Here is a 27,967-nt window from a genome sequence, read left to right as displayed (position 1 = left end):
TCCCTCTCCATTGGAATAAATGTAATACATTATTTATCAAGAAGGGATTGTAAATATCAATTTGTGTATCTGAAGTCATCATAGTATTATAGATTTTGCACCATAAAATGAATTTATCATTTGAAAAACACATAGTTGCATGTACATGTTACCAGAGTTATATATTCTTTTCTATTGGAAAATGAAGTGTGTTTGAAATTTTATTTTTTTGTTGTTTAATGTTTTATTTTCTAAAGTATACCGTTATTTCTCACATTTTGTTGTGCCTATTGGTAAACACATCTTTAAGAGTTACTAAGCACCTAATTAAAATTTCCCCAAATTTCATTCATTTTAAAAATATGTATTTATGTATATTTACATACATTTATCTTATTTATTTTCATTTTTTGAGAGAGGGGAAGGGAGGGAGAAAGAGAGGGAGCAAAACATCAGTGTGCAAGTATACACAGATCGCACACCCCCTACTGGGAGCCTGGCCCACAACCTGGGCACGTGTCCTGACTGGGAATCCACCCAGCGACCTTTCGGTTGATGGACTGCCGCTCAGTCCACCAAGCCACACCAGCCAGGGCTCTATTCACTTTTCATTTAGGTACTTTGAAGCCTACCAATGTAATTTTGGAGTTAGATGGTATGTTTTAAAGTCTCCAGGTGTATGGCAGCGTACTTTGGATTTTTATTTCCAACTGACTTTGCTTAAGTCCCCTCCCCCCCAAACATTATTCCTGAGTACTTTTAGACTGGTTACATTTTAGAAAGTCAAGGGAGGCATGTACACCTCACAGGACTGTACTCCTGCCTCAGTTATTCATGGCTCTTCTCTCTGGGCTCCTGCCAGGAAAGATGAGGTCCTGAAGGGACTGGCTTCCCTTTGTAGGAAGGACCTAACCAGGCGGTTTAACACATTTGAAACGGAGGGGTGCCAAATAACACCTGTGTCTCTGTATTTCATGTTAGAACTTTATTCAAGTTAGATTGGTATTGATACTTCCAAATTTATGTGGATTGATATAAAGACTTCAAGGTTCCTTTTGCCTCAGTTTCATAATGTAACTCTTTAATCACCTTGAGTTTCAAGAAGATTCTTGAGTTTCAGGATAAGGAGCCCCACTGGCATATTTCTAGCAAACTAATTATGCATTTTATTTATTTACTTTCATATTATCTGACCTCCATATTATATGAAAATGCTTTCCTTGTTTTTTAGCATTGAAAAAAGCAATGAACGTTATATTTTGAATATCTGAGATCATTTAATGTGCATTCTTGAAAGCTGGTTTTTTTAACGAGGAAAATAATACTGTTTTAAACAAGTGTTCTAAAGGACACATTAACAGAGATGTAAGTTGGAGATTAATAAAGGCTAAAATACAATAGTCATTCTTCTCTGAACAAATTTCCCCACTGTACTTTTCTGCCCAGTGTATTCACATTTGCCCTTCTTCATACAATTTATATATTTGTATATAAACTGTAAAACCATCTTGTGCTTGACCGTTGAGTTTTCAGGTTTATTTGGTAAGGAAATTCACCAGTGCTGAGCATGCCAGTGTTGACAGCGGTGATGAAGATGGAAAGCCCAGGTCTCTGTTCTTTGTATTTGAAGGGTCATGTGTGGGGCTCATCATCACAGCCCTTGTCTTGTGCTCAGTCCATTTGGGGAGGCCCAGAAGTTCCTGGTCACTCACTGCGCAGATGAGTCCTTGTGAAGTGTGTCTCGTCTGTTACAGAAACAGAAAGAAGTGACCATGATAGCGTGGACACTGGCTCTCACTCAATACTTGAAGCTCGTCAGCCCTTCTTCCTCCGCCTTCGCACTCAAATTTTGACTTCAGATTCCTCTACTTAAAGCTCTTATTATACTGGCTGCTAATGAAAATGTGCACATCCTTAACACGCTCTTTGCTGATGAAATATTTTGAACTCTAAATTCATCTGGCACTGACGGAGAGCATATGCCATCTCAGTTTGTGTGGAGGGCTCAGCCAAGGGTTCTTCCTGGACTAGGAAATTAGTAGGAGCCACAGATGTACGCAGTCTGTGAGTCTCCATGATGATGTGGAGGGTATTTCATAGTGTCTGTTGTTTCAGAGCAAAGGATCTTAGAGCGTGTGGACTTCAGCAGGTTTCAGAGTGATTATGTTTCCAGGGAAAACTGAGCCTCAGGCCCCCGGTGCATTCCGAGTGTGCGGAAGCTTCCATCGGGAAATCAATACACTTCTACAAAAGTAGGAATTTGTAGACTCCTAGAGCAATGCAAAAAAACCACTTTGGTTGTTTTCTGACTTTGTGAACCTCTAGGGTCTTGGGTGTTTGACATGATCTGGGTTCGAATTTTGGAAAGAACCAATACACAACTGTAATGATCCTGAATCAACAGAGTTAGGTAACTTTGCCACTTGTTTATTTCAGATCAGGTTCACACCTACATAATATTTGGTCTGTGTTCTCAGCTTGGGCTGTTGGTCAGCATACATAACTTTTGACAGCCTGTCATTTATGCAACACACAGAAATATGTTAAAATGGTAAGACGTAAAGAAGATACTCTAAAGATAAATTAAGCCACAAAACAAGTCTCATGGTTGTTGAATTCTCACTGTGATTGTGCCATCAAGGTTTATGGAAGTCAGATTTGTTTACTCTAAGTGTATTGGCTGTTTCTAAAATCCAGCAGCAGATTTGAAAGTCTCTAACCTGTTAAGCAGAACTAGTGGCCATAAAAAAGGGAGACTCAGATTTCTTTGACTGGATCGCACTTTGGGGTTTAATTATCTTAGGTTTTGGGCAGTATTAGTAAACTAGGCTCTCATGGCAGATATTGGTTACTGAGTATTTACTATGGGCCAGGTACTTCCCTAAGTGTTTAGCAAATACTAATGAGCTCATTTACTTTAATAATAACTCTTTGAGGTTGGAAATCCTATTATCCCCTTATCTCCTGTTAAATGCCTATTTCGGGTGGGTCCTAGGATTTCACTCCATTTCTTTTAGACCCAAGAGGCCATTAAATTTTGGGGGTTGGCAGATGTCCTCAGGGCAAAATGTGTTTTTTCCTCCCTGGGTTCCAGCATTCACTTTGATTTTGGCTTGAAGATTCCTTTTTCTTTTAGTCAGCTGATTGGTATTTTAAAGAAGATTAATTAATTAATGTTTATCCATCGTTTTAGTTTTCTTCTGTGGGAGTTTTCCGAATATACCAGCCTGTGCTATTCCCAAGCATGGAAACCAAACCCACTTGTTTTGCAGTTGACAAAACGGGTTCCGAGACTAGCTCAGGCCCTAGAGCTGGTCAACAGGAAGTCGCTACTAAACCCAGGTTTTCATGTCGGCTCCCAGCGCTGTGTTTTCTGATATTTGTCTGCTCTAGCTGGTAGTTTTGGTCTTAGGGAAATTTGAGGAATCCAACCATAACTTTAATGAGTGTAGATGGGAAATCATAGAAATTAAAAGTTATGTCTCTATCTTTTCTCTAGACGGAGTGTATGGCCCCAGTTCTCTTAACCTTGCCGAACTGTCCAACTTGTTGGAGGGACTTCAGAAAATCTGTGGACTGTCAGGCTCCCTCCCAGAGTAGCTGTCTGTCCTGTGGAAGTTACTGTGTCTCCCCTAGTTTAGGGTAAAATAAATGTGAAAAATCGTGAACAATCCAGTCCGTTTCAATTTTGTGGAATAGTAATTTCTATCCTTCACTTGCCTTTTCCCTTCCCTTCTGCCACCTGGGTTATTGTTTCTCTGTTATTTATTCTCGTCCTGGACGGAGGAGGCAACAGAGCGAGGGAGAGGCAAGAGCTGAGTGTTCAGATGGCTTCTGTCCCAGGCAGTTTTTGATTTGTGGCCTCAGCGGGTTTCCCGAGCAGTCTGTGTGTTGTTATCCACGCTCATCGGGAATTTCATTTCGCCCTTCATTCTGCCCACTCTGGAGCGTATAGGGTTTTGACCCCCTTTCTCGCCTATTGCTTTGTACATTTTGGTAAGCGCATCGCCCCTCTGGCTTTACTGTTCTTCTCCTTTTGTTTTCCAGTCTCTGGATTTCTCTAGGTATTTACTTCCATATAGTGGGTGTTATACATAATTCTGTAATCTTTTGTTGACACAAGAATGGGCATAAACTGCCCAATGCACACACTTGCTCTGCTTGGGGAGAAGTGTCTGAAGGTGACATCCATTCGAGCTGGTCCTGGAGAGGTCCGAGGTTCTCACTAGAAGGGTATTTTCCTGGTGGAGAAAAGTACTCACTGGCTTTTAGCACGACAGCACCTGTGTTGGCCCGCTCTGCCACTTAATGTCACCTTGGGGAAGTTATCTGTCCCATCGAAGTCTCAGTTTTCTCATACATAAAATCGGATACCGTTAGTACATCGATGTGCTTACTAGCACAGTGTCTGACACATATTTAAGCTCACTAAAAGTTAACTGCTTTATTTTTTGAGAGATGAAGAACAGTTTAGGCAAAGGGAATAGAGGTAGAAAAACGGGGAGGTGTAAGGGTGTGTGTGCAGTGTTCAGATACATGAGGAATGGCCAAGTGTAGGCCATGTGCAAGGTTTACGTAAAGAGTGCGCCTGGGCAAGAACCACCGGGATGCACATATACTGGGTGTGTGCACGGGATGCTGCTGAATCCGGCAACCTAGGCAGGGATTTGAAGGAGGGAGTGAGACGTGCAGCTGTTGGTGCCGGGTGTGCATCTGTGTCTCACATTGCATCGGAGTAGGCTGGTGGGTCTCAAACTCCTGTGTGCGTGAAAATTACTTGGGGACTTTGTTAAAAACACAGTTGTTATTTTTTTCCTGGCTCTGTCCCCAGAGATCTAGACTCGCTGGGTCTGTCATGGACCCTAAGCTGCAGGTTTTTTGATGAAGATTTCGCATGATTCGGGTGCAGGGTGGTCCTCAGATGCACTTTGAGACTCGCTGGAATGGTTGTTGAGGAAATGCATGCTAATTTACTGGCAGGTCTGATGAAGCACAGTGGGAGGGAGGAAAGGAACAAAAAACATAAACGTGGCATGTTTACATTCATTATGAGTTACAAATATCCGTGCTCTAGCCCTGTGTGTTCTTGCTGTGGATGAATGAGCCCCAGTTACACACATACTTTTTCAAAGATAAAATATAACCAGAAATCATGTGACTGTTCTATTAGGTTTGGGGGAGCTAGAGATTGGTCTTTATCTTCTAGATCTAGCAGGAGGCCAAGAGATGGAAAAACCTGTTAAAAAGAGCAGTAAAGGAGAGGAAGGTGCCCAGCGTGAGTCAGGAAATCAGAAAGATGGGAGTGGGAAGGGACGTCAAAACAGCAGTTAGATTGGATTGGTTGAGAATCTATTTGTGAAGGAGCCTAGCCAGTATTTAACCTGTTTTGAAAAAAACTAAACTTCCAGCATTTTTAATTAGTGGATTGCTCGCTTTTGAAATTGCCCAGTTGGGAATACTCAAGTTCTGATGTGTTTTATCTGCCTGTTAATTAGCAAGCTGCATGGCTGACCATCATTTTTTCTTTATTTAGTGCGCAAAACATGTATGTGGAGGTCTCTTGAAACAGTCCAGCTCAAGTCGGGGTTAAAAATGCATGTCACTTGTATATTTAGTAAGAGTTTGTGCTAAATTAAAATAAAACTCTAATATATCTATTCTCCAACTTAGTTCTTTTTTTTTGCGCCATAATATGATTTTGCCTCTAGCATAGGGCTTCTCGATCCCAGCACAGTTGATAACTAGGGCCAAAACATTTTTTTGTTGTGGGGGACTTCTGTGTATGTATAGGATGCCAGTACACCTCTCCCCTCACTCCCAAAGTTGGGACAGTTCACAATGTCCCCAGATATTGCCAAATGTCTGCTGGGAGCCGGAACTGCCGCTGGTAGAGAACCACCGGCCTGGCATCACTGTGGTCTTATTTCCTCTTTGTCTCTGCCTGGTTTCTGAAAACTGAAAAAGATAAAATGTGTCCAAACAATATAACATCTTATGGTAGAGATAGGGATTCAGCTCTTTTCTTGCATTATTTTTTGGCCTAATTTAAGAGCAGAAATTTCTCCAGTACACCCAAGCTGGCTGTTTCAGGGTAAAAGGAATTAAAGATGTTCTAGACTTCTGAGAAGCTGCAACATTTGAGGGATTTTGCCGATTACACAGTTTTTGTTTGTTTGTTTTTGCTGGAAATATGTGGTTTTTGGTTAAAGATGAAGAAGACCATGTAAGCTATAAAACGTATTCATGTGAGAATCCAGAGGGTCCTAAGTCACTTCCGCTTGTACTTCAGTGCCACGCACGCAGGCTAGGCCAGGAGGTCAGGTTGTCAGGCAGGTTTGGGGCAAGCATTGCATCTCTCTCCAGATTGAAGGTACCCTCTAGAGCCTTCTTGACATTCCTTAAAACTCACAGCCCCTGATTTTAGCTGTCCTCAGAGGACATCTGTTTGCAGTCGCATTATCTTCTGAAGCAAAAAAGCAAAACAAAAAAAACCAGAATTTGTTTAAAAAAGAAAGAATTCAAGTTTAGTCCTCATAGTTATTTTTCCATCTTTTAAGATATGCTAAAACGCTGTATACTCCACTGTATCCAAAATAATAAGTCAATTAATTATACTACGATTACTTCTGCTGGTAATAAAATAGCAGTAACAAAAGGAATGACAGTAGTGCATGAAGAGAATACACAGTATCACTGAGATGTTAGGAAACACAGTACATGGGATTATGCCTGCTGAACCGGAGTTTCACACCTCCTCCTTCAGTCCTGTCAGAGGAAGTTTGTGATGGCCATCTGTTATCAACCGTGATCAAAATAATAGAACAGTGAAACTTTTTATACTTACAAAGGGCCTTTCATCAAAAATCTCAAAGCCGTTTCTAAATATAGAGTGACTGATCTTTAAAATTTTAAAACACTTTTATGTTTTAAGCAATTTAATAGGATAAGGTAGCTGTTAAACTCTCCATCCCAAGTATTTGCTGTGTGAAGCACTGATGGAGCATTTCGCAATCTGGTCAGCATCAGAACGCCGCTGCTGTCATTTTAGAAGAATCCCGACTTTCCCATAGTTCACCTGGGTCTCTTCATCGTCCTTTATCCAGATGAAACGTTGACAACCTTAATGTCCACATCTCAATGCCCAGATTAAGGATTGTAGGCCAAGTAGTCATGTCTATTAAAAAAAAGATTTTTAAAAGACTAAGACAGTGTTGCTTTAACTTAAAAAACAAAATCCTAGTTTCCATGGAGTGTACTGGTAGAAACAGGTGACCGAATTCTTTTTGGTCTTGTGGATTTTGTTGCCCATCTGTTATTTGGTGTGGCAAGCCTTGCCTAGATAACAAAAGGTATTCAAGAGCATTATGGCGTGCATTCTGATGTTAGTACGAATAGTTACCTGAATTTAACTTGTTTTTTGTATTAAGGTTGTGTTAGTGTATTTTTACATTTTTGTCCAAAAAGATTTAAATTAAAGGTTAAGTGCAGTTTCATGTCTGTAGAAGTCGAGGCTATGAAGCACTGTGAAAGATGGAAGTAATTTTGATGTTCATACCTCTGGTTCCTGAGGGTCCAGTTCATTTTTGCTGTGAATTTAAATGAGTTAATTTAAGTAGATGGGTCAGAAGCCACTATCATTGTGGTAGCCCCGTGCCTGATTCTTAATTAAAGGCAACAGGAGATTAATTTGAAACATTAATTTAAAAGTGCATATACAAAAAGAAAGAATTATTACAAGAAAGCCTGAAGAACTTTTCTCTTGTCCCCAGATGTAGAAGACAGAAGTAGCTCAGGGTCCTGGGGGAATGGAGGACATCCAAGCCCATCCAGGGTAAGTATATCTAATCTTTTCTCCCACATCCAGACATCCACATATGTAAATTGACAAACGGAAGGTGAGTTTCTCTCAAGCAGAAACGCAACTGCACAGACATATATGCGCACTAAGTTTAATGAGGATCGGCTTGTGTTTGGATTATTTTTTTTCATTCTCTTATGGGATGCTATTGTTGAATTTAACACCTGTTCTACTTCTGCTAACCAGAAGAAAAATCCTTCATTAAATATTTGGCCTTACTTTGCCAGTTATTGATCTAGTATTATAGAAAGTTATTTTTCTGTAGATGGCACAACTTTGGGAAAAAATCTACTATCTCTGTAATATATTGGTGCAAATAGACTACCGAATAATTCTGAAGACTTTGTATGAAGGTCTAGCCTATCGGTGTAATCTACATAATAAGTCTGTATTGATTTCAGTTTGTAAATAGGTCACTATCTCACCAGCAGTGCCTTTGGTCATCAGTGGGATTCATTCATTTATTTGGTCTCATATTTTTGCTTCTCATATTTGGTTGTTAGTTTGGATGTAACAGGAAGATCATGGAATGGGGTGGGAAAGGCAGTCTGTGTTTTTGTATGTACATGGCTTTGGGCGTGTCATTTCGCCTCTTTGATCTTCATTTTCCTAATTTATAAAATGAGGAAGTAGAACCAAAGGGTCTTTCATATTCCTTCCAACTTAAATAAGTGTGATTTGAATTATAACCTGTCTTTAGCCGAATCGTTTCTAGGCTCTCTAAAATCCATGTCAGCGTTGGTAATATATGTATAATGCCCCAAATTAAAAATAGACTTAGAGCTCATAGCTGAACAAACGTGTGCACCTCCCCCAACCAGCTGCCTATAGACGAGGCGTACTGTAGGGAGGGTGACATTTTACCCTAAGTATTCACATAAATTTGGGTGGGGGGGAGGGGGGAGGAAGGTCTCCATTCCTCACAAGAGTCAAGGAAGGTAGGTGATCAAGCCGTCAAAATGAGGACATGTCAGTGAGCCGTGGTTATTCCCTTCTCCCTGTCCTTTGGCCCTGTGGTTTTCGCTCTAGTCTTCATGGTACAGCAGGATCTCTAAGCTTAACAGTAACTTTGTTGAGCCTTGTACCAGCTGTCGAGTTTGACATTCTAATGCATTATATGGATGGGTTGAGGAAGTCTTTCCTCCTCCTCGTGTTACAGTCTGCACTTGCAGAAATAAATCCATCCCCCTTGACAGCAAGTGTAGGAGACGACAGTGTTTCTCTCTATTGTTTAGTTCATTCAGACTTAATTTCTTAACGATTTCTCGTTTTAATACATGTAGTGCTTTTAATTATATTTCAGAGAACAAGGTCCATTTAGGATCATTCTGACTTTCATTTTGTGTTTATTAACTGCTCTGCCACTTTTGTCATGGAATATGTTGCCGAATACTGTGAATCAGCATTTTACAATTCATATTTCTAAGTCTGGGGAGCTTGCATGAGACAGGTGGCTCTAGCTGGCTTGTACCCGTACAACCCAAGTCCCTCTTTTCTCATTTGAAATTGGTGATGTTATCAGCTACCTTGCAGTACCCTGCTGAGGTTTAAATGAGATAATGTATATTAAGCGTTTTGAATATTCTTTAGAAGAGGTCACTTAATACCACTTAGTATTATGCAGTGCTTGGTACAGAACGAGTGAGTGTAAAACCCATGCTAGTGATGTGACGTCTTGTATACACGGACATGTTGACAGCATTAGATTACAGCATCATTCAGCTGAGTGTTTATAAATGAGGACAGACCACTGAAAACAGGTTGGTGTGGATCTGTAAGGATTCCGTCTATTCTCTAGTGAGCTGCCGTGCATTTTCGTTCTTCAGAAAGCATCCATCTTTTTTGATGTGGCAGGTTCTGCCCCTCGACTCACACGCCAGCCGACACCTCTGAGTAAGTTTGACTTGGTCTTTCTGGGCAGTGCAGCCAGCTGAGCAGGACGGCTTTTTACACTTTTTTCCTTTTCGGGTACTTAATGCACCTTAGCAGAATGAAAGTTGAACTATATAATATACATGATTTTCTTTCTTATATGACATCGATTCCTCCATGAAAAATAGGTGGCAGAGCAGTTTAAAATATTTTAATTTTAAATTCCCATTAAAACAATGAGTTACAATGACAAAGAAATTAAAGTCTGCTTTAAAACCATTTTTTGTGGCACACTTTGTCCAAATGCAGAAGTACTAATTTATGCTAAAGTTGTAACACTCATTCATAGTGCTATTATAATAATAATCCTAACATTCTATGTGTTAATTACTTATGGAATGATCCAGTTCTCTTACAACTACAATAACAACTATAACAAAACACTGAAATTTCAATGTCATAAAAACCAAATGTTTTTTAAAGGCTCTGCCTTGGTCTTCCAACAGCTATTCATTACAGGCTATGGGCAGTTAAAAAAATAACGTGGGCTTATCAAAGTAATAACTTTTAATATTTATAACATATTTTATATGTCAGGTGTTTTACGTGTATTCTTTCATTTAATCACATCAACAGCTTCATGTGAGTTGGTTCTATTGTTATTATTTCCTAGATATCACAGCAATTATGAGGGAAATTTAAACTCTAGAGCTCTCTCTTAACTACTGGCCTTGTGAAGATGAAGTTCCTGGGTCAGAATAGTGGACTCCAGTTTTTTTGGGGGGGATCAGAGGGGTCTCAGCATTGGGGGCGTATTTGTGTGCTGATTCTTTCCATGTAAAATGGAAACTAATGCTGTTGTTTTGTTTACAGAACTATGGAGATGGGACTCCCTATGACCACATGACTAGCAGGGACCTTGGGTCACATGACAATCTCTCTCCACCTTTTGTCAATTCCAGAATACAAAGTAAGACGAATTTTAAATTAATATGATTTTTCAATGAGTATGTTTTACCCATACAGAACATGAGGCCAGACAGATATTATGTTTCTAGGAGCTCGGATGTTCAGTCAGTTTTCTACAGTAATTTTAAATTGCAGGGAAATATTGATAGTCGGTGCTTGATAATACAACATAAAGAACTAAGTTTTATGACCATGTGGAATTACAAGGTTTCACTGAATCTACGTGGAAATTTTGTCTTCCTTAGACGTGAAGAACTTATCACAATTTTAATGTTGCAACAGTAGTTTTCTAAGTAGAGGTTGATGGAATCAAAGTGGTGAATATTTAAAACAAAAATATCACTGGGCTTGCCAGGTGGCCATGAGATACAGTGTGTGTTAGCTGTGAATTTGCATTAACAGGGTTATGAAAACCCCTTTAATATAGTAGGTATAGTGTGCTTAATAGGTTTATTGTGCTGAAGTCAGGGTAGTGCCTTCAAGTTGACTGTAAAATCTGGTTGTGTATTTACCGAGGGGCATACTTCTGTGCTGATGGTCTAGTCCTCTTCCCACTCTGCTGGGAGTGAGCTCTGCATGGTCCGAGAGAGGCTGAGTTTCCGGCACACCCTTCCTGCTTGTGTCCTTAGCATAGGTTTCCGCTTTGACCGCACCGTAGGGTGTTCGTTTAATTGCAGTAACCTACGCAAGGAAAAGACCATTCATAATGGCTTAAAAGGTCTCAATAGCTGGTTACTTTACCTTTGATTGAAAAAGTGATCTTTGTTCTAGTAAATGTGAGTTTTTAACAATATTAGTAAATCTCTTAACTTGGCCAAATTCTATTGAGGCTCCATCAGTAAATGAAGTTAAATTTCTTGGCCCAAGCTGTTGTACCATACTCCAAGGAGAACACACAGCCATAATTGTATCATTCTGAAACTGTAATGGCAAATGCTTTTAACGAATGTCTCAATTTTTAAGCCCTGAAACTATACTTGTCCTTTAAGGTGGGTAGTATTTGAATTTCTGTCTTCCCCCTCCCCTGCAAAGTCACCATTGGATCCTTTTAAGGAATTTTAGATATTTAACCTAAATAAACAATGCAGAGGAATACTAGTGATTTATTTTTAATGGCTAATGTCATAGGTTGTACCCCTTGTGCCATCCCAAATTTGGGAATCACAAAATTGTCTTTGATTCTAGGTTGTTCTTACATTTCTGCTTTTTTTTTAAACTTTAAAAACTTAAGTTTCATATATAGGTTGTTTTCACTTTGTAGCTAAACCAAGAATCCCAGGTTTTTGTTGTTGTCGTTCTTGCTTTTTAATCAGTTGTCAATAGAAAGGTACAACGCGTTCTCTGTTGTCAGGATGTGTGCAGATGGCCGGATATATTTATCAACTCAAAATTTAGAGGACAACTTCAGCTGCGTCAGTGACAGTGGTGATAATTTTAATGGCCATAGTAAATTCTGATGCATTGCTCCTTTATTCATCCCTACCCAACTTTATAAAATAGAAAAAAAAAAACATTTTGAAAATAGAAAATCTTGAGCCATAGCACCTAAAGAGTGCATTAAAGAACTCCCTTAGCAGACTCTAAAACTATCCCCTGACAAGCGAAGGTCAAATAGGAAAAAAAAATTACCACTCCTATGTAGAAGTTCATGTAAAAAAGTTTTCCCAAAGAATAACTTGATAAATTATTTACAAAATACATCGAGCAATACAAAAATAGGAAATAATTGTTGTTCCTGTGTCCTTGTGGGCAACTATTTAACCAACCAAATTCCCTTTTCGGTCCATATCATATTTAAAATATAAGTGGATGAGAGCCGAAGGCTGCCGTAGAGAGTCGTTGTTTAAGCTGAAAGTCGATGTCAGCTGTGTTCTTTTACCCGGCTGCCCTCCTTCCCATTAAACTCTCAAACACGGGGGCTGGGACAGTCTCCTGCATTGTGATAGGAAATGCTGCTGTGCCCGGAGGCTCCCACCCACTGCTCCCCATGAAAGGGCTTCTCTGTTAGATAAGCTGTCTGGTCAGAAACATGGCTCTGTATTGTTTACAAACTGCTACATTTTCCACCTCAAGCAGCTTTTTGCACAGAAAAGAATTGTGCCTGGGCTAAATGGTTTATCTGACTTTAACGGTGCGGTGTCAGACCGGGGTCAGAGCGGTCGCCCTGGGAGTGAGAGGGCATGGTGCAGTGTGCACAGAGGGAAAAAGGGGGAAAGAGACATTTAAACGACTGTGAAATACCTTGCATTTTTAGTTCGGGGAAGAATTTTTAAGAAATATTTTTAGAGAACTGACTATGATGCTGCATTGACAACTCTTCCCACCCTTATAATTTCTCACATCCCAAACGCCTTCTTGATTTGCTTGACTATCTCAGGGCTAGATTCCGGAACAAAGATTCTCATTGATTTTGCTCAAGCTGCTGTTTATTTCAAATGAAGCCACTTTTGAGATGAGCGATGCCTGGCGTTATGCTGCATCTTTACAAAGAGAAGATAGGTCATTTTCAAGAAATTCAAGGCAACCAGTTTACAAAGGGAGACAAAGACTCGAAATAAGACCTATTAGCATAGAGAACAATTTGAACTCATAGAATAGATGGTCTATTCTAAACTGTTCTTTGTGTGCAAGTCCATGTTCTCTGGGTTGTGATCTGCGTGGAAGTTCTCATTCTACCAAAAGAAGGTATTAGACCTTAATGTAAGTTTTTGACAGTACTCCGATATCCATTCTCAGAATCTTTCCTTTTCATTAATTACAAGGGGTTTCTCTGTGCATCACGGACTTAATCCTGCTATGATGTCACATTAGTGTAGAAGCTGTGGGATCAGAAATGAATCAGCCTCCTTATTGGACCCGATTCTCTGTTGTCACATCAGTCAAGCCTGTAACCGAATTAAGTGTCTGCTACAGAAACAAGTGACAGTAATTTCACTGGAAAGAGTTATTAACTGCAGATGACCTGATTTTTTTATGTGAACTGTTTACTTAGTGATATTCAGTTTATTACCAGAAAAGAGAAAAGTAATGAACCACTCTCTCCTTTTGGGGTGAATTAATACTATATATTTTGTTCTTTATGGCAGTACACTATTTGGGAGAAAGGACACAGGAATTGCTACCATTTGCTCATAAACACTTTTATGCAAATAAAACCCTTTATGACAATTCTGAACTTTGTCATTTCACATGAATGGTTTTGCATAAATGTTAGTTTGTGTAATATAATACTTGCTCAGCACCCAAATAATAAAACTCAGTTTGTATATCTCATTTATGAAAAATGGGTTATAATTTATTAGATTAATAGAGGGATTTCATTAATTTACTCTTTTAGAAATAAGCTTTCGATCTGAATATAGTACCCTAATTGATAGTTCACGAATCCCTAAACTACAAATAAACAAATGAAGAGCGCTTGTGCAAGTGTGAGCTCACACACACTTATTATGCTAGAAAGATTAGGGACTCTTCTTGGTTTATATGGTTGCACTGCTCCTTCCATTCCTCTCTGTAGTTTGAGTTGCCGTACAGAGTTTTGGAAGTTGATATTGCGTACATTCTGTAAAGACGAGCATAATTAAACTAGACGAAACAGCAAGACCCTGAGTTTATGTTTTAAAAAAATACGTGTGCATGGCTTTTTGTTTTTCCTTTGGTGTGGGGGAGTGTGGAGGAGGTGAGAGATTGAAACACCAAGTCACATAGCTGGCTGCCGGCACCGACTGATTATGTTCTTTCACTGCACATTTCCCGGTCCTCACTCACTGCTTTCACTGGGTCAGTTTGCTTTTTCACTTGTTTAAATTTCTGTGTCCTGTGTACAGAGAGAGAGAGAGAGAGCAGATCACTTCTTCCTTGTGACTACCTATGACTATTAATGATAATGCTATACACTTGGTCTGCTGGAAACTTGTTTGCTGGCATTTTGAATGGTTTGATTAAACCTATACAGGTGGTCAGTGGGTGGTTTTCAGAATATGCTAATAGGACGGAGGGGCCAAGGGTCTAAGTCTTGTTTTTCAGAGGACTGTATGCAATGTATTGGGTAGTTAGAAATTCCGGGCAAGAACTATATGCAGAGAGTATGGATTTTTAAAACTTTTCTTTTCTTTTTTTTTTTGCCAAGCATTAAACTTTGTAGGGAATTGTCCAAATATTTTTACAGTGGGTTACAATATATTATCCAGCTAAAACTTTTTGATCCAAGGAAGGATCTAAGGATGCATTTTCCTTCTATTGTTCTAGGGCCTTAATTTAAAACCAGATTGTTTGAGTGAGCAAGTTGCCAATAAGATTATAGATACACTTCTGGTAACTGCAGGATGTGAAAAGTGATACTTCTGTATGGTTGGGTGCAGCTTAGTTCAACATCAGCTGCTCTGCTTTCACATGTCCCTTTGTGAATGGTTCGGTTTCCTTATTGTGGTTTTGGTTCTAGTCCCATTAATGGAACTCTAACTAGTGCACTACAGAATTTCCCACTGTGCAGTCGCTGGTTTCTAAATCACTTCAGTGGAACATTTTACTGCAGGAATAGATCGAGGTGTCAGGCATAACTGAAGAAAGCTGCTGGCTTATAGGATGACCTTTGAATCTCATCTGGGTTAGCGGTTGATATTTTGATTTGGTTACTGTGGTCATATTGTGACAGCTGCTAGCTCATTATGATTCGGTTCCACCGCTCCGTTTGCCTAGCAGGAATATTTAGGTTTGTATTACTTCAAAGTGTTTATGGCTACCCTGAGTTTAGCCCAGCATAAAGGTGAAGTGTTGTGGGCTTTTTCAAATCCCAGTGGCAGAGGCGAGCTGCACGGTCTTCTTGTAAAACGGTGAATATGAGTAGATTCTAATGCAGGGAGTGTTTCTTTTCATTTTAAGACTGGAAATACCCAATGAAGAGGCTCTTACTAGGAAAACTGCTTTGAAAACTTTAGCCTACAAAGGAAAAGAATGACCACAAAGACACATAGTTTGTTGAAAGCCTGGGTAAGATTTAGCTTGATTCCTTGGTGAGACAGTTTTTTTCTTCCATGAAGAAATGTAAATATTGAAAGTAATTTAAAGAAAGAAAATCTGTGCAATGATAACAGTTACTTGATGTTCAGAAGTGCCAGAGGTCAAATAATATTTCGCAGTGTGAGGGAAATGGAGTTGGGAGTGCGGATGTATAGACACTTCAGTTCGCTTTCCAAGGGTCTGAAGTTACCGGGTGAACCAGGCCACTTGCGAGTTCACTGGTTAAAGACTTCTCTGCATCCTCTTGGTCTTTTTTTTACTGTCACTTTTTAGCTTGAGGTTATCTTGATATCATCTGTTATCTGCTGGGCTGATAAAGTGGTAACAAGTAGTTTCTGAGAAAAGAAATGTTTAATAGTGGTCTTATTTGTTGTTTATTTTTTTTTGTTTAGCAGTTTTGTTTTTGTAATATGTTAAATTTTAAATGCCTTCCCAGAGTATTCACAGTTAAGACTATTTTAAGTGTCATCCTGAGTGGTTTCATTAATCCTGATTTTGAACTAACTCTGGGATTCAGAACCGACTTTTCTGCTCTCCGTTCTGCTCCAATTGCCCGTGGGCCCCCAGGTCAGCTGCTTTTTGCATCTTTAAGTTGAGAGTGGAACAGACCTTTAGATGACCCCTCAGGTAATTGTCTTATGTGACGGTTCATTGATCTTTTAGGTGTACCATTTTGTCTTGATACTGTATTTTGTCTTTAGAGATGTTTGATCATTCTTTCTACTCCATTCATCTCTGTTTCGTGACACCTTCAAGTAATTTTGCTAGGGATGTGTTTTCCAAATGTAATTTTTAAAGCTGATTCCAGTGGATGTTTCTTTTCTACCTTAACTATTCGAAATCTGTAGTTAAGGGATTGAATTGGTTGAGGACAAAATAATGACCTGTTACGTTTACATCACTAAGAGAAAGGTGCTATGCATGGACCGATGTTTGGCACGGAGTGGTGGAGCCTCAGTAAATGGCTGCTGAATGGCTTCCCTCATGAATAAATCAGGGAATCATATATATATATATATATATATATATATATATATATATATATATATATAAATGTAGTTTAACCCCGAATGAAAAGCCCATAAATTAAAGTGAGGCCTACATGTTACTGTATCAGGAAGAAAACTCTCAACCAGAGCTGGCCAGACATACAGAACTTTATTCCATGGTATTGTATTCTTGACTGTACAGAGTGTTTCCTACTGGCAAGAACTGGACCATATTACAGTATGGTAGATTTCAGTTTCCAGCGAACCACACCACAGGTTATTTTACTTATAAAAGAAAATAACCAAAGTCAGTATTTTTTGAAAGGCTACCGAAAAGAGTTGTGTTTTCAGGATTCAGGGGAGATAACTTACTTCCTCTTGTCTAATCAATGAACATTATCTGGTCCTCTTTTACTGGCCTTGCTGTGTTTCCACTCAGCCGTCTGCTCTAGGGTAAACAGTTTTTATAGTCAAACTAGAAGGAGCCAACCAGGTTTTGTATAATGTAGAAGAACTGAAAGCAGAAAAATGTCACTTGAAACTACAGTTAACAGAAAAGTGTAGATCTAAATACCAGAGGACGCTTTCTCGCATAGCCACTTATTGACCCTAAGAGAAAACAAGCTGTTTTAGAGTCAGGTGAAAGTGAAGAGCAGTTTCTATCACTTAGGGGTGCTTTTGCTTGGGAATGATGGCGAGTGTGACAGATGATGGCTTAAGAATGATTTTTCTCACACTAGAGGTGGGGCAGTGGGGCCATGGGCCTCTGGTGGAGTGGGTGTGCAGCCCAGTGACGTCCAGGCCGGGATCTCGTGATTCTTTTATCCTCCACATTGTGTCACGATGACTGTCACAGCTTCAGGTGATGACTGTCACAGCTTCAGGTGTCAGGTTTGGGCCTGACGCAGAAAGAAGCGGGGAAAGGTGGGCTCAGCAATGGGATTCCCCTGCCCACTGTGCCCAGGGCCCTCTCCAGGTGCAGGGCATGGGCAGGGGTGGGAGGGTACATGGTCGCTTCTCTGGGCTACTCAATGGCAAGATGCAAGAAAGAAGTTGAGTGTGCTTATCGGACTTAGCAACTTTCAGGGCTTATTAAATTTCTCTTAGGAGAAAAGTGTGTGATTTTCAACTGGACTATTTAGAAAATGAATAAGAGGGCTCAAACTTTCATGTCATAGGCAAAATATAAAAATGGGTCTCAACTCTAAATTCTGGCCAGCAAATTAGAGAGAAAAACAAAAAAATGGAGTAGACAAAAAGGTACTGAAATTAGGAAGAAAGAGAAAGTACAGGCACGAGGGTCGCGCACAGGCAGAAGTCGCCCGAGGCGCGCTGTTCTCAATTCATCTTCCAGGCCTGTGCCTTCTTTGTCCTCATCCTTTGAGCGAGGTAGCAACCTGCCCAGGTCAGCCTCCTAACTTCCGAATCCCCTAGAACCTTCGCTTTTACGCCTCTAGCTTGAATCTCTGCCATGCTATCCAGAGTGCCCTGGGCAGCAGGCCCACAGCTCCAGCCTCCAGCCTTTTCCCCAGTCCCTTCCGTGGTCGGTGGCATAGCCTCAGACCAGTGCCCCCGCCCACCATCTCCTACTGTAGCCATTCAGAGCGGGCCTGGAGCAGCAAGGTCCCAGGATGGGCCACTACACGTGACAGATAGCAATTGTTCCCTCGCATCACCGCCAAGTATTCTCCTGGGACTTATTTCCGACAACCTGCCGTATTGCCATGAAGCACTGGACAAGGTGCCCACTGCCTGGGGCCAAAATCCCTCTATTTTATTTTAATACATTCATCGTTTGTTGTTCTTTAATGTGGAGGATTAAGTGCAGCCAAAAAACGACATTTAATTTTAGTCAGCCTGCCAAGACTGCGTGAAGTTGTGGTAAGAGCTGGATCCAACTTCTGGCCATGAGTTCCCCACCTCTGCTGAATAAAACCATGGCCGGAATCAGGCCAGCAAGAACATAGGCAGGGGTGGGGCCACCTATCCGTAAAGGTGAGCTGCGTGTGAAACACGCAGAGCTGTTTTTATTGAGCTATAAAGTTCTCTAAGTTCTTCAGTGGAGCAGTGGTTCCTTTGAATTTTGTATGAGCTTGGCACTTAAAATGTGTCTGTGGTAGCATTAATCAGTGAACAGAATTCTCGACTGGCTCCTTGGGCAGGGGGTGGTTACAAAATACATTTCTCAAGCCTCTCCTTGCCCCTCAGCTCCAGGAACAACATCAGTGCAGGTTCAGGGTCTGAGAAACTCAAGTCCATGCATGAGTGTGTCTGCCTCCGGTGCTTTGTGGCCTTCAGTACCAATAAGCCCACTTTCTTTGCTCAAATTAAACACGGATGAGGACCAAAGGCACAAGGGAACTCCATCGTTAGCACTATATGTAGGTGTTGAGAGGCATCATGAAATAAAGGCTAGGCTAGTGGTCACTGTGCTCCTAGACTGGGCTCTTTCACCTCGTGGTGACCGGGACTTCGGATGAATTTCTCACGAACCCCGACTTGCAAATCTCTGAGGTGAGGATAGTGATACGTGCCACACCTCCCTCCATAGTCGCTGTGAGCAGTGGGGTAAATAAAGCAGGATATGTCACTCTGTGGCAATTGTCTTATGGGATTGCAAAGCTGCACCTTGGTTCTCTGTCTCTTTCATTTGTAATTAATAAAAAAGTCTATATTCTTTGGGTCTTGGGTGAGTAGTTTTAAAACACCTTACTTTCTAATGAGATCGGAACAGAAGGCAGGAACAGGTGGAGGTAGTGTAGGATATTCAGTTCTCTAAACATCAAGACCAAAATGAAAAGACTTCCTTTTCAGCCGAAACAGTAATCCTGCAGAATGAGGACCTCTTCTGTCATAACAGCATTGGATTCAGATGTACACCTCTGTGGAATGTCTTCCTCCAGCCGTTTCTTGCTCCAACTTAGATGTTCTCGAGTTTCATTGTTGCACATGGGCGAAACCGCCTTGGTGTGGTATTCCAGCAGGGACGGGTTGAGATTTTTCTGCCTGCCTTGTAGGTCTTCTGCATAACGGAGCGACCGCCAGGTAGGATGCTTTTCATCATGGAGACACTGTTGCCCGTGCCTTCCGTGTACTTGAGAACACACTGGAGACTGTTTTCTTCCACTTTTCAGTTCCTTCTTCACTGGAGAAGCTTGGCCTAGAATCTTGTCTCCTGGTTCTTTTTTATTCCCTTCACGCTCAAGAGTTTCTGAGTCTTGCCTAAATAATTGTGTATTGTTCTGGAGTAGAAAGAGGCGTTCAGTGGAACTCGTTTTATTTTACTGTGCAGAATATCTGGCCTGTTGACCAACAGTTGCAAAATGTATGGAACGTAGATTGGGATTAAATTAAACTTGACCCTAAATGCTTAAAAGAGCCCAGTCGGTTTTCATCTTCTTAATGATTGTTCATTATTATTCCTCAGCTCCTTGACACGTGTTTCTGAAAAAGGGGAAACTGTAAGGAAGCTTAATTTCAAATTGGTGTAAAATATAGCTGGTTATTTTGTTAATGTGTAAAATAAAACATTTAGAGCTCTCTGATAGGTTGAAAATCCCACTGAAGCCCAGTCTGGGGGACGTGGAGGATGGTGGGCTGAGCGGGGCTTGTTTTCAGCTGGGCGTTGACTTGACTTTTGGCAGTCGTTAGTGCTCCTAGGTAACTTCTCATCTGGTACTTGCTCTGCACTTAAATGCAAGCACTTAAATTCACTTACTGCAGATTGTTATTGTACTTACTTTAATTTTATATAGACTATTTTTCCGTTGATTGCGTCTGAGCAGCTTGGCCAAAAATGTTCATGCAAACTTGAGAACCATGTAGTGAATTTTTGCAAAATGTGGAAGTGATTAATTAAATACCACCCCCTCATGGGCCATATTAAAGCTGAGTGAAAATAGACAGTGTGTAACACCTGATAACACTTGGTGGTGGAGGGAGAGACAAAAGAAGAGAAGGACGAGAGAGAAGGAGACACATATAAAGCTAATTCACAACATTTGGACCACGGGGTGAGTGCCATCTTCTGGCCCCGTATTACCAGCTCTGGCCTGGCTGCCTGAGCCTGAAGTCACTGGGTCGCTAACTGCTCCCGCCTTTTTCTCACCTCGGCTATTCAGACTGCGCTGTACTCTTAACAGTTCAGCAAGTAAATCTGAATGCGTTGGGGGCAAGCATAAANGAAGGAGACACATATAAAGCTAATTCACAACATTTGGACCACGGGGTGAGTGCCATCTTCTGGCCCCGTATTACCAGCTCTGGCCTGGCTGCCTGAGTCTGAAGTCACTGGGTCGCTAACTGCTCCCGCCTTTTTCTCACCTCGGCTATTCAGACTGCGCTGTACTCTTAACAGTTCAGCAAGTAAATCTGAATGCGTTGGGGGCAAGCATAAACTCTTTATGTGTAACTGATCGTACTTAATTGGGCAATACCAAATTGTGGCGGAAAATTTATTGATGACTCTGTCTCCTTCAGAACTTTCTGAGTAATTGCAGATGAGCCTGATATCCCTGTTTGTGGAATCCTTAAACATTGGCCTCCTGGCAGAATCAAATTCATACTTTGTATAGCATGGGTTTGGTTTCTTTTTTATTGCAGTTTCCTTTTCCTTATTTATCAGTGATCTCACAAATATTATTTGGAAATTGAGATGTGGCAAGCATGAATACTAGAAATATTTTGGCAGACCACTTAAATAGCTCTGGACAACTTACAGTAGGCGTCACAGTAACTACCTGTGGGAAGAGAGAACCCTACTGAACAGTAGGGTGCGAAGTAATCTTTCGGTGATCTTGGACAAGCCATTTTTCATTTTAACCCTGGTTTCCTTATTTTTGATACTGACCTGATTGATGGAGATGGGGCCTGGGGGTTGGGGGGAACTGCTATCTGAAATTTTTTTGTTACTTCAAAAATAAAGCAGTTTTAAAGATATATACTCTCATAATTGTAGTTTCCACTCATTGAAAAGTTCTACGTATATAGGTTGAACACCAAATTGAAAATAAAGCGGAAGAAAGCAGTCTTGCTCCCCATCTTTTAAAGGCATTTTAATAGTGAGATTTTGCCCTCTACCCTTGTCTCATGAGTTATATTTGGTTCTGAAATAAAAATTTACTGCTGTTCTCTCAGCTGAGCTGATACAAGTTTAAGGGTAGAATTGAGTTCACACTTGTTCTAGCATAAAAAGAAGCCTCTATGTGACTTCTTTAAAATATTCAGAGCAGAGTAAGAACGAGAACTCACTATCCTTACAGTTTTAGCTAAAGAGTAATGTTTCTTGCAAGCACAAAGTCAGCTTTAAAAAATTAGCCCTACCTTGCTGATATAGTCCATACCTAGATGCCCTCCTTAGTTACCTGTGTTCCTCAAGGTGGAACGTGGTTGTTGGAAATGTCATTGGTTTGCATAATACTGACAAGTGTACATATGGGGAAATCTTTGCATTTGCTAGGCCATTTAGCTGTTCAGGACATGGTCCATTAGGCAAAGTACAATGGCCTTTCTGAGTGCTCTAGTTAAAGGGCAGGATGTGTAAAGTAGTGTACACTTAGGTGGATAATTAATAATTAGCATAGGTGTATAGGGCTGTTATACAATATATAAATTTCAGCACCTATTAAAGTTTTATCAGAGCAGCTCACCTTTGTTACAATGAAGGAGCATTCCTCCCTGTAGAAGAAGGGGATCCCGTAGGTGTGAAAATCTTAATAATATAGCAAACGCTATGTTCCATGGTCACTGTGATTAGGTAACATATTTTAGTGGCCAAATTTAAATAGCATTCCGGTACAGTATTATTTTGTATGGGTTTGACTAGATGACAAAATACTACTTAGAAAAAGTATTTGAGGGAATTCTAGTATTTGGAGACTGTTCACTTGGCAAAGAACCTCTCTCCCCACATTAACCCCCCCAAAAAACAGTGGGGGTTGTTAATTTTATAACTTCCTCGCAAGTAAATATTCAGAGGGAGAGCCTTTCTAGAGGGTCAATTGAAAGGGGTAGAGAAGAGAAGAGAAAGCTCCTGAGTCCACATTTTGGCTTGGTTGCATCCTGAGTAGTTTTCACACCTTGTGTCTTAGTGTCCTGGCTACCTTGAGTTTCAGATAGAGAGGAAGCGCACCCTTAGGGCAGCAAGGGAAGGGCAAATCACATATTTTTGAAAGGAGAGAACTGCTTTAAAAGTTTGATTGACTTCTTGATAAATAAAATTAATGTGTTATCAGAATGTCTGCAGTCCTTTGGTCCTCAGTATATATAGTTTTTTAAACCATCCACATGAATTTTAATTGTATTGAGAGCTGACCAAATAATTAACTTCCATACTCAAATCAGTCTTTGGTTCATTCATTCATCCACCCACCCAATACTGGAGGAAAGCCTGTGTCACACAGGCTCCACGTTAGGTGCTAGGTAGTGGTGTGCTCCTTTTCTTGCCTTCGGTGTGGCCCACAATCTATGGAAGGAGTTGGATTGGTATGAGATAATTATAAATTTGGGTGTTAGGGAAATAACGCATTTTTCAAACCATGAGATGCATCTAGATTTTCGAGGGGAAAAATAGGGAAAAATCTTTGAAGCAAAAAATGTGGTAAAGTAACTAATAACATAAATAACCTAATATTTCACCAATGTAAATGTAAACAGAACTCAACAGCAGCATTAATGACCATTATTCCTCCCAAATTTGAGGGTGGGGGTGTGTCTTATAGTCCAAAAAATACGGCAATCATTGTGTACACAGGAGGCTGTTGGATTATATGCCTGGGCTATCTTACAATGACCGTTGAAATGTTTTGGTGTGCACTGAATCCTAGGCATCTGTTCAGTACTTTACATGTATCATCTTGTTTGCTTCTTACAATAAATCTCTCTGTTAAGCATTATCATTTCAATTTATGAGGGGCGGGCAATTGAAGATCAGACAGGTCAGGCTGCCTGTCTGGCGTTTTGTAGCAGAGCCCAGATTCGAACCTCCATGTGCTGAACTCAAGACCCTAACCACCCTGCCCTGCTTCACTTGTAGAGAATATGGAAAGCATTCCTGGAGGTGCAGTCTCGGTTAAGCATGTGTTCAGCTGCAGCTAACAAAATACCTGATAACAGTAGTCAAATTAAAATAGTTTTTCTCCTTACTTAAGGGAATGTCTGGGGGTAGCAGTTCACCTGTGTGAATTCAGCACATCAGTGTTGCCATCCTACCTGTATGTCCTCCTCGGTGTGCTGATTTTCATTCCTTAGCTTTTTCTCTCATCTTGCATTTCTTGTAAGATGTTTGCTGATACCCCAACACCACGTCAGAGTTCATGATAGAAAGCAGGAGAGGGAGAAAGTAGAGCTACACACATACCTACATTTATCCCTACGTTTCATTAGGAAAAGACAAAAGTCAAGTTTCCATGACCTTGAGCAGAGTTCTGCTAACAACGTATTGGCCAAATCTCTAGTAGAAGCCTACTCATAGCTGCAAGGGAAGCTGATAAAATGCACTTTTACAGCATTAGCTGGCCCCGTGACTCAAGAGGCAGGCAAGGGAGCAGGGGCTTGGGAATGCTCATCAAATAAATCAACATGAATTTTGTTATAAGTGATAATGAATGGGCTGAGCCTTAAAGGGTGAGTTAGAACTATCCTGGGAAAAAGAACATTTTCCCAGAGAAAGAGAGCTAGACAGTATTACAGGAAGTCTGGGACTGAAGTAGCTTCGTAAGGCTGACGTACAGATCCAAGAGGAAGGGATGCCGGGGGAAGCTGGATTAGAATCCCAGCCTCTGAGAAAGCAAGGATCTTTTTTATATGGTCGTGGGAGGAAGCTGGATTTTTACTGAAATGTGTGGTGAACTACTCAAGGATTTTTAAAATACTGGAATAACATGATTTGATTTCTGCCTTAAAACAATCAGTCAGCAAAGTGTGACTAGGAGGCAACATGAGAAGCAAGGAGATTGATTATTCAGGAGGTGATGAAAGCAATTACAAGAGGGAATGATGCGAAATTGGACTGAGTCAGAGAGAGGAGGACATAGATTTGAGTGACATTGCGCTGAAGGAAATGGGTAAATTTGATAATTTATGGATGGGGGAGGGGGTCGTCCTTGGCTTCTTGGTGTCTGGCTTGAGCCACCTGGTAGATGGTGGTACCATTTATTAAGATACATAATATGGGAGGAGCAGTAAGGGTATGGAGGATTAAGATGGTAAATTCAGTTTTGGACGTGATGAGGTTTTGAGGTGTCTGTAGGTGGATTGATTTGTGGTTCTTGGCTGCAGACTTCGCACACAGCATTCCGTATTTGGTAGTTGGGGTCATGGGAATGGATGACAACAAGAGAGAAAAATGAACTTATTTTCTGCTTAATTATTTTTGCTCTCTAAAGATGTTAAATGGAAGGAAAAGCCTCTGTCTTATCTCCCCCCCCCCACAAATTTGTCATTTTAAAGAAAACTGAATAATTCTTGATTTGAGCACGTAATTGTTTTCGTGTTATAATTAGTCTGTCGTTCCTTACGCTATTTGTAAGTTCTTTCCTTTTATCTTCTTCCCTCAGCCCCTCCCTCCCTCTCCCTTGTCCCTTCTCCCTCCTTCCCTCCCTCATCCTTCCTTCCTTCCTTTCTTCCACCAAGGTAGATTAGAATGAAACTCTTTTTTTCAGAGCATGCATTTACCCACCTTATTGGGAAGATAGCATAGTCTTTGGAAGTGAGATGGAACTTAGAGCTCTTCTTGCAGTCTTTCTGATTTAATTTACATCAACTTTTCTTCCAGTGTAGGGATCCTTCTAGATGAGGCCCTGGCAAAGTTGTTGGTGTGCAGATGACACTGTGACTACTGTGTCATCTACTGTGACTGCCGTGTAGTAGCAGTCATTACTGTGACTACTGTGTGAGTGGTGGATCCCCAACAGGCACTTGCTCCCAGCTTGGGCATTCTCTGTACTAGAGGAGTCGCTACTGACAAGGCGGGTCCCTGCATTGTGACAGCTCAGACTTCCATAGAGGTCTCAGTTCCGTAGCCGTCAGCCCGGGATCCGAGTTCTTTCCCTTTGAAGCCACTGAAGATTGTGTATTGTCTCTCTTTCCATGCTTTTCCCAGGATGATAATCCTCACTTCCTGCAAAAGTGTCATTGGCAAACATTGAATGTATCATAGAATAGTGTTTCACCATGCCTCGTGTTCCTGGCCACTGTCCTTTCCAAGTGCCCTGGTTAGTCTCGGTTCCTCTCCAAGTGGTGAATCCCGGACTGGCCTCAGTGATCCAGATGTAGATGAGTCACTGGTGGGTTTACTTGATGCCTAGTGTTAGTGCAGCCTAAGATGCCATTTTCATGCCCGTGTTTTAGCGTTGACTAAAAATTGAGCTTGCAGTCCACTGAAATCTTTGTTTTTAGGGGTAACAGTGATAACAGACCTTCTATGTCCTTGTGTATAGTGGGAATTTATTTTCTACTTGCTAGATTTCTTCTCGTTGGATTTGGCCTGCAAATGTGCCCCGAGTCCACCCTTTCCCTCTGTCAGTATTGGAGGCAGGGTAGTGTGGTGCTTAGTGGTGGGCATTCTTGTGTTTCAATGCTAACTCCAATTTTTCCACCTATTTTTTTCACCTACGTATTGATAATTCTAAAGTCTACCTGGCAGGATGACTGAGTAGAATAAATGAGGTAACGCGCATGTGCAGCAGGGACGTGTGCCTAGATCCTCCCCACAATCTCCCAGTCCGGTTCAGTCTCACTGTCGCAGTGGATGTGGGCGGTTAACGGGGCCATTTCTACTGTAGTGAACCCTTCTCTTTATTGTTAGTGTTCTGCCCCCTGGAGGGAAAAAACCTTAAGACAGATGGTTCTTCTGTGACGAACAGAGAAGCAAATGTGATTTTTGGTTTAGAGTTGTGTGACTGAGTAGCCAAATTTATCAGGCAATAAATAAGATATTATGATGAATAAAGTTGCTATTGATTGATAGTTATTAACTGGCTACTTTGTTGGGCCTTGCAAGAAAAGAACTCAAAATAAACAAACAACAACAGCAAAAGTCTTAAAATTACCTGGACAAAAGTCGCACACCTAGTTTTAAGACAGAACATTACGAGGCAAGTCAGATGTTAACTTATAGGTGATGGTAGTTATGTGGAAGTTTGGGTTAATACTAAAGATAAGTTGGGTAGTGGTTATTTCCTTTACAGAGGGGTTTAGTCTGTGACGATTAGAATCATGACAACTTCTCAGGAACACGGTTCTTCTGGGGAAATAAGATTCTTGGGTAGTCGTGTGTGAGCTCCCGAGAAGTTTTAAGAACGAGATACCACTGTAAGCCATCACTGATAAGTAGCCCGACTCAAAGAAAGAGAATGGATGAACACCCAGCGACCTGTTATATACCCAAGCAGCGGGCCCTCATACAAGGTATTCTCGGTTGACCAAGCCAAGGTTAGGTCAGACTGACTTGTTTTCACACTAAATGTCACAATGGTGACAAGTCATCAGGGATATCCTTAGCACACAGTTTGCAGCTGTAGACTTCTTTCTGGACCAAACTTTGACTTCCTCTGTTTGGTCATAGCCACAAAAGTATGAATGGTTCATTACAAAAGCCATCCCATAATGGTTCCTCACACCAGTGCAGAGACCTTCTGTGGACTCAGGCCGCAAATGTCCCTCTGGGCACCTGGCTTCTGTTCCAGCTGTTTCCTCATGCGCAGATTTTGGTTTGGTGCCGTCGGGGGAAAAGGAGTCCTTCTGAAAGGGAAACCTTCAGATTTCGCTGGGCCCGGTTGTGTGTAAGGCCTGAGAGGGGGCTTATCAACAGGGGACATTCAGATTTTCTCTGTAGCTGTAGAAAAGCATCGTGACTTTCTGCGTGGGGACTGATTGGCACCTGCTGCCTCTGCTGAGTCTCAAAGGGGCCAGGCCAGTGACTGCTGCTCTGCAGAAATGGGTGGGGGAGGGGCGTTTACGCAGCCACCACCCTCTCTAAAGCAAAGGAAGGCTACATCTTTCCGTTTCATAGACGGACAAATGAAGGTCTTCAAAGTAGAACCTACTTCCCCTTTTTTCCCTTTTCACATCACCCGTCGCAAACAGCTTATTGGTTTTCTGTAGAACTGCTTTGTTTTAAAAATCAAATTGAAGAGCAACTTGATTCTGCCTGCAGAGCAAAGCTATCTGCCTTTTCAGAAAATCTGGGTGGTTAAATTGGAAGCATGTTCTGCACATGGTTTAGCAGTTAGTAGCCCGGAAAATGACCCAATAGCCAAGATAGGTTTTTTTTAATCTTCAT

At 41.0% G+C, this 27,967-nt stretch overlaps 1 protein-coding gene across 12 annotated transcripts in view; it reads left to right on the top strand.

Moving 5' to 3' along the window:
- Nucleotides 1-27,967, top strand: part of TCF4 (transcription factor 4) — a 332,565-nt gene that overhangs the window by 104,925 nt on the left and 199,673 nt on the right. For all 12 annotated transcript variants that reach the window (XM_037034619.1, XM_037034665.1, XM_037034636.1 and 9 more), the window contains 2 exons: nucleotides 7,749-7,810; nucleotides 10,583-10,679. In XM_037034619.1, the coding sequence (XP_036890514.1) occupies nucleotides 7,749-7,810; nucleotides 10,583-10,679 (159 nt within the window). The remainder of the gene's footprint in view (nucleotides 1-7,748; nucleotides 7,811-10,582; nucleotides 10,680-27,967) is intronic.

This window comes from Sturnira hondurensis, unplaced genomic scaffold (genome assembly GCF_014824575.4).
Source record: "Sturnira hondurensis isolate 20B ecotype Veracruz unplaced genomic scaffold, ASM1482457v3 Scaffold0001872, whole genome shotgun sequence".
In the NCBI taxonomy this organism is placed as follows: domain Eukaryota; kingdom Metazoa; phylum Chordata; class Mammalia; order Chiroptera; family Phyllostomidae; genus Sturnira; species Sturnira hondurensis.
The sequence above is the reverse complement of the archived record's forward strand: the minus strand, read 5'-3'. Positions and strand labels throughout refer to the sequence as shown.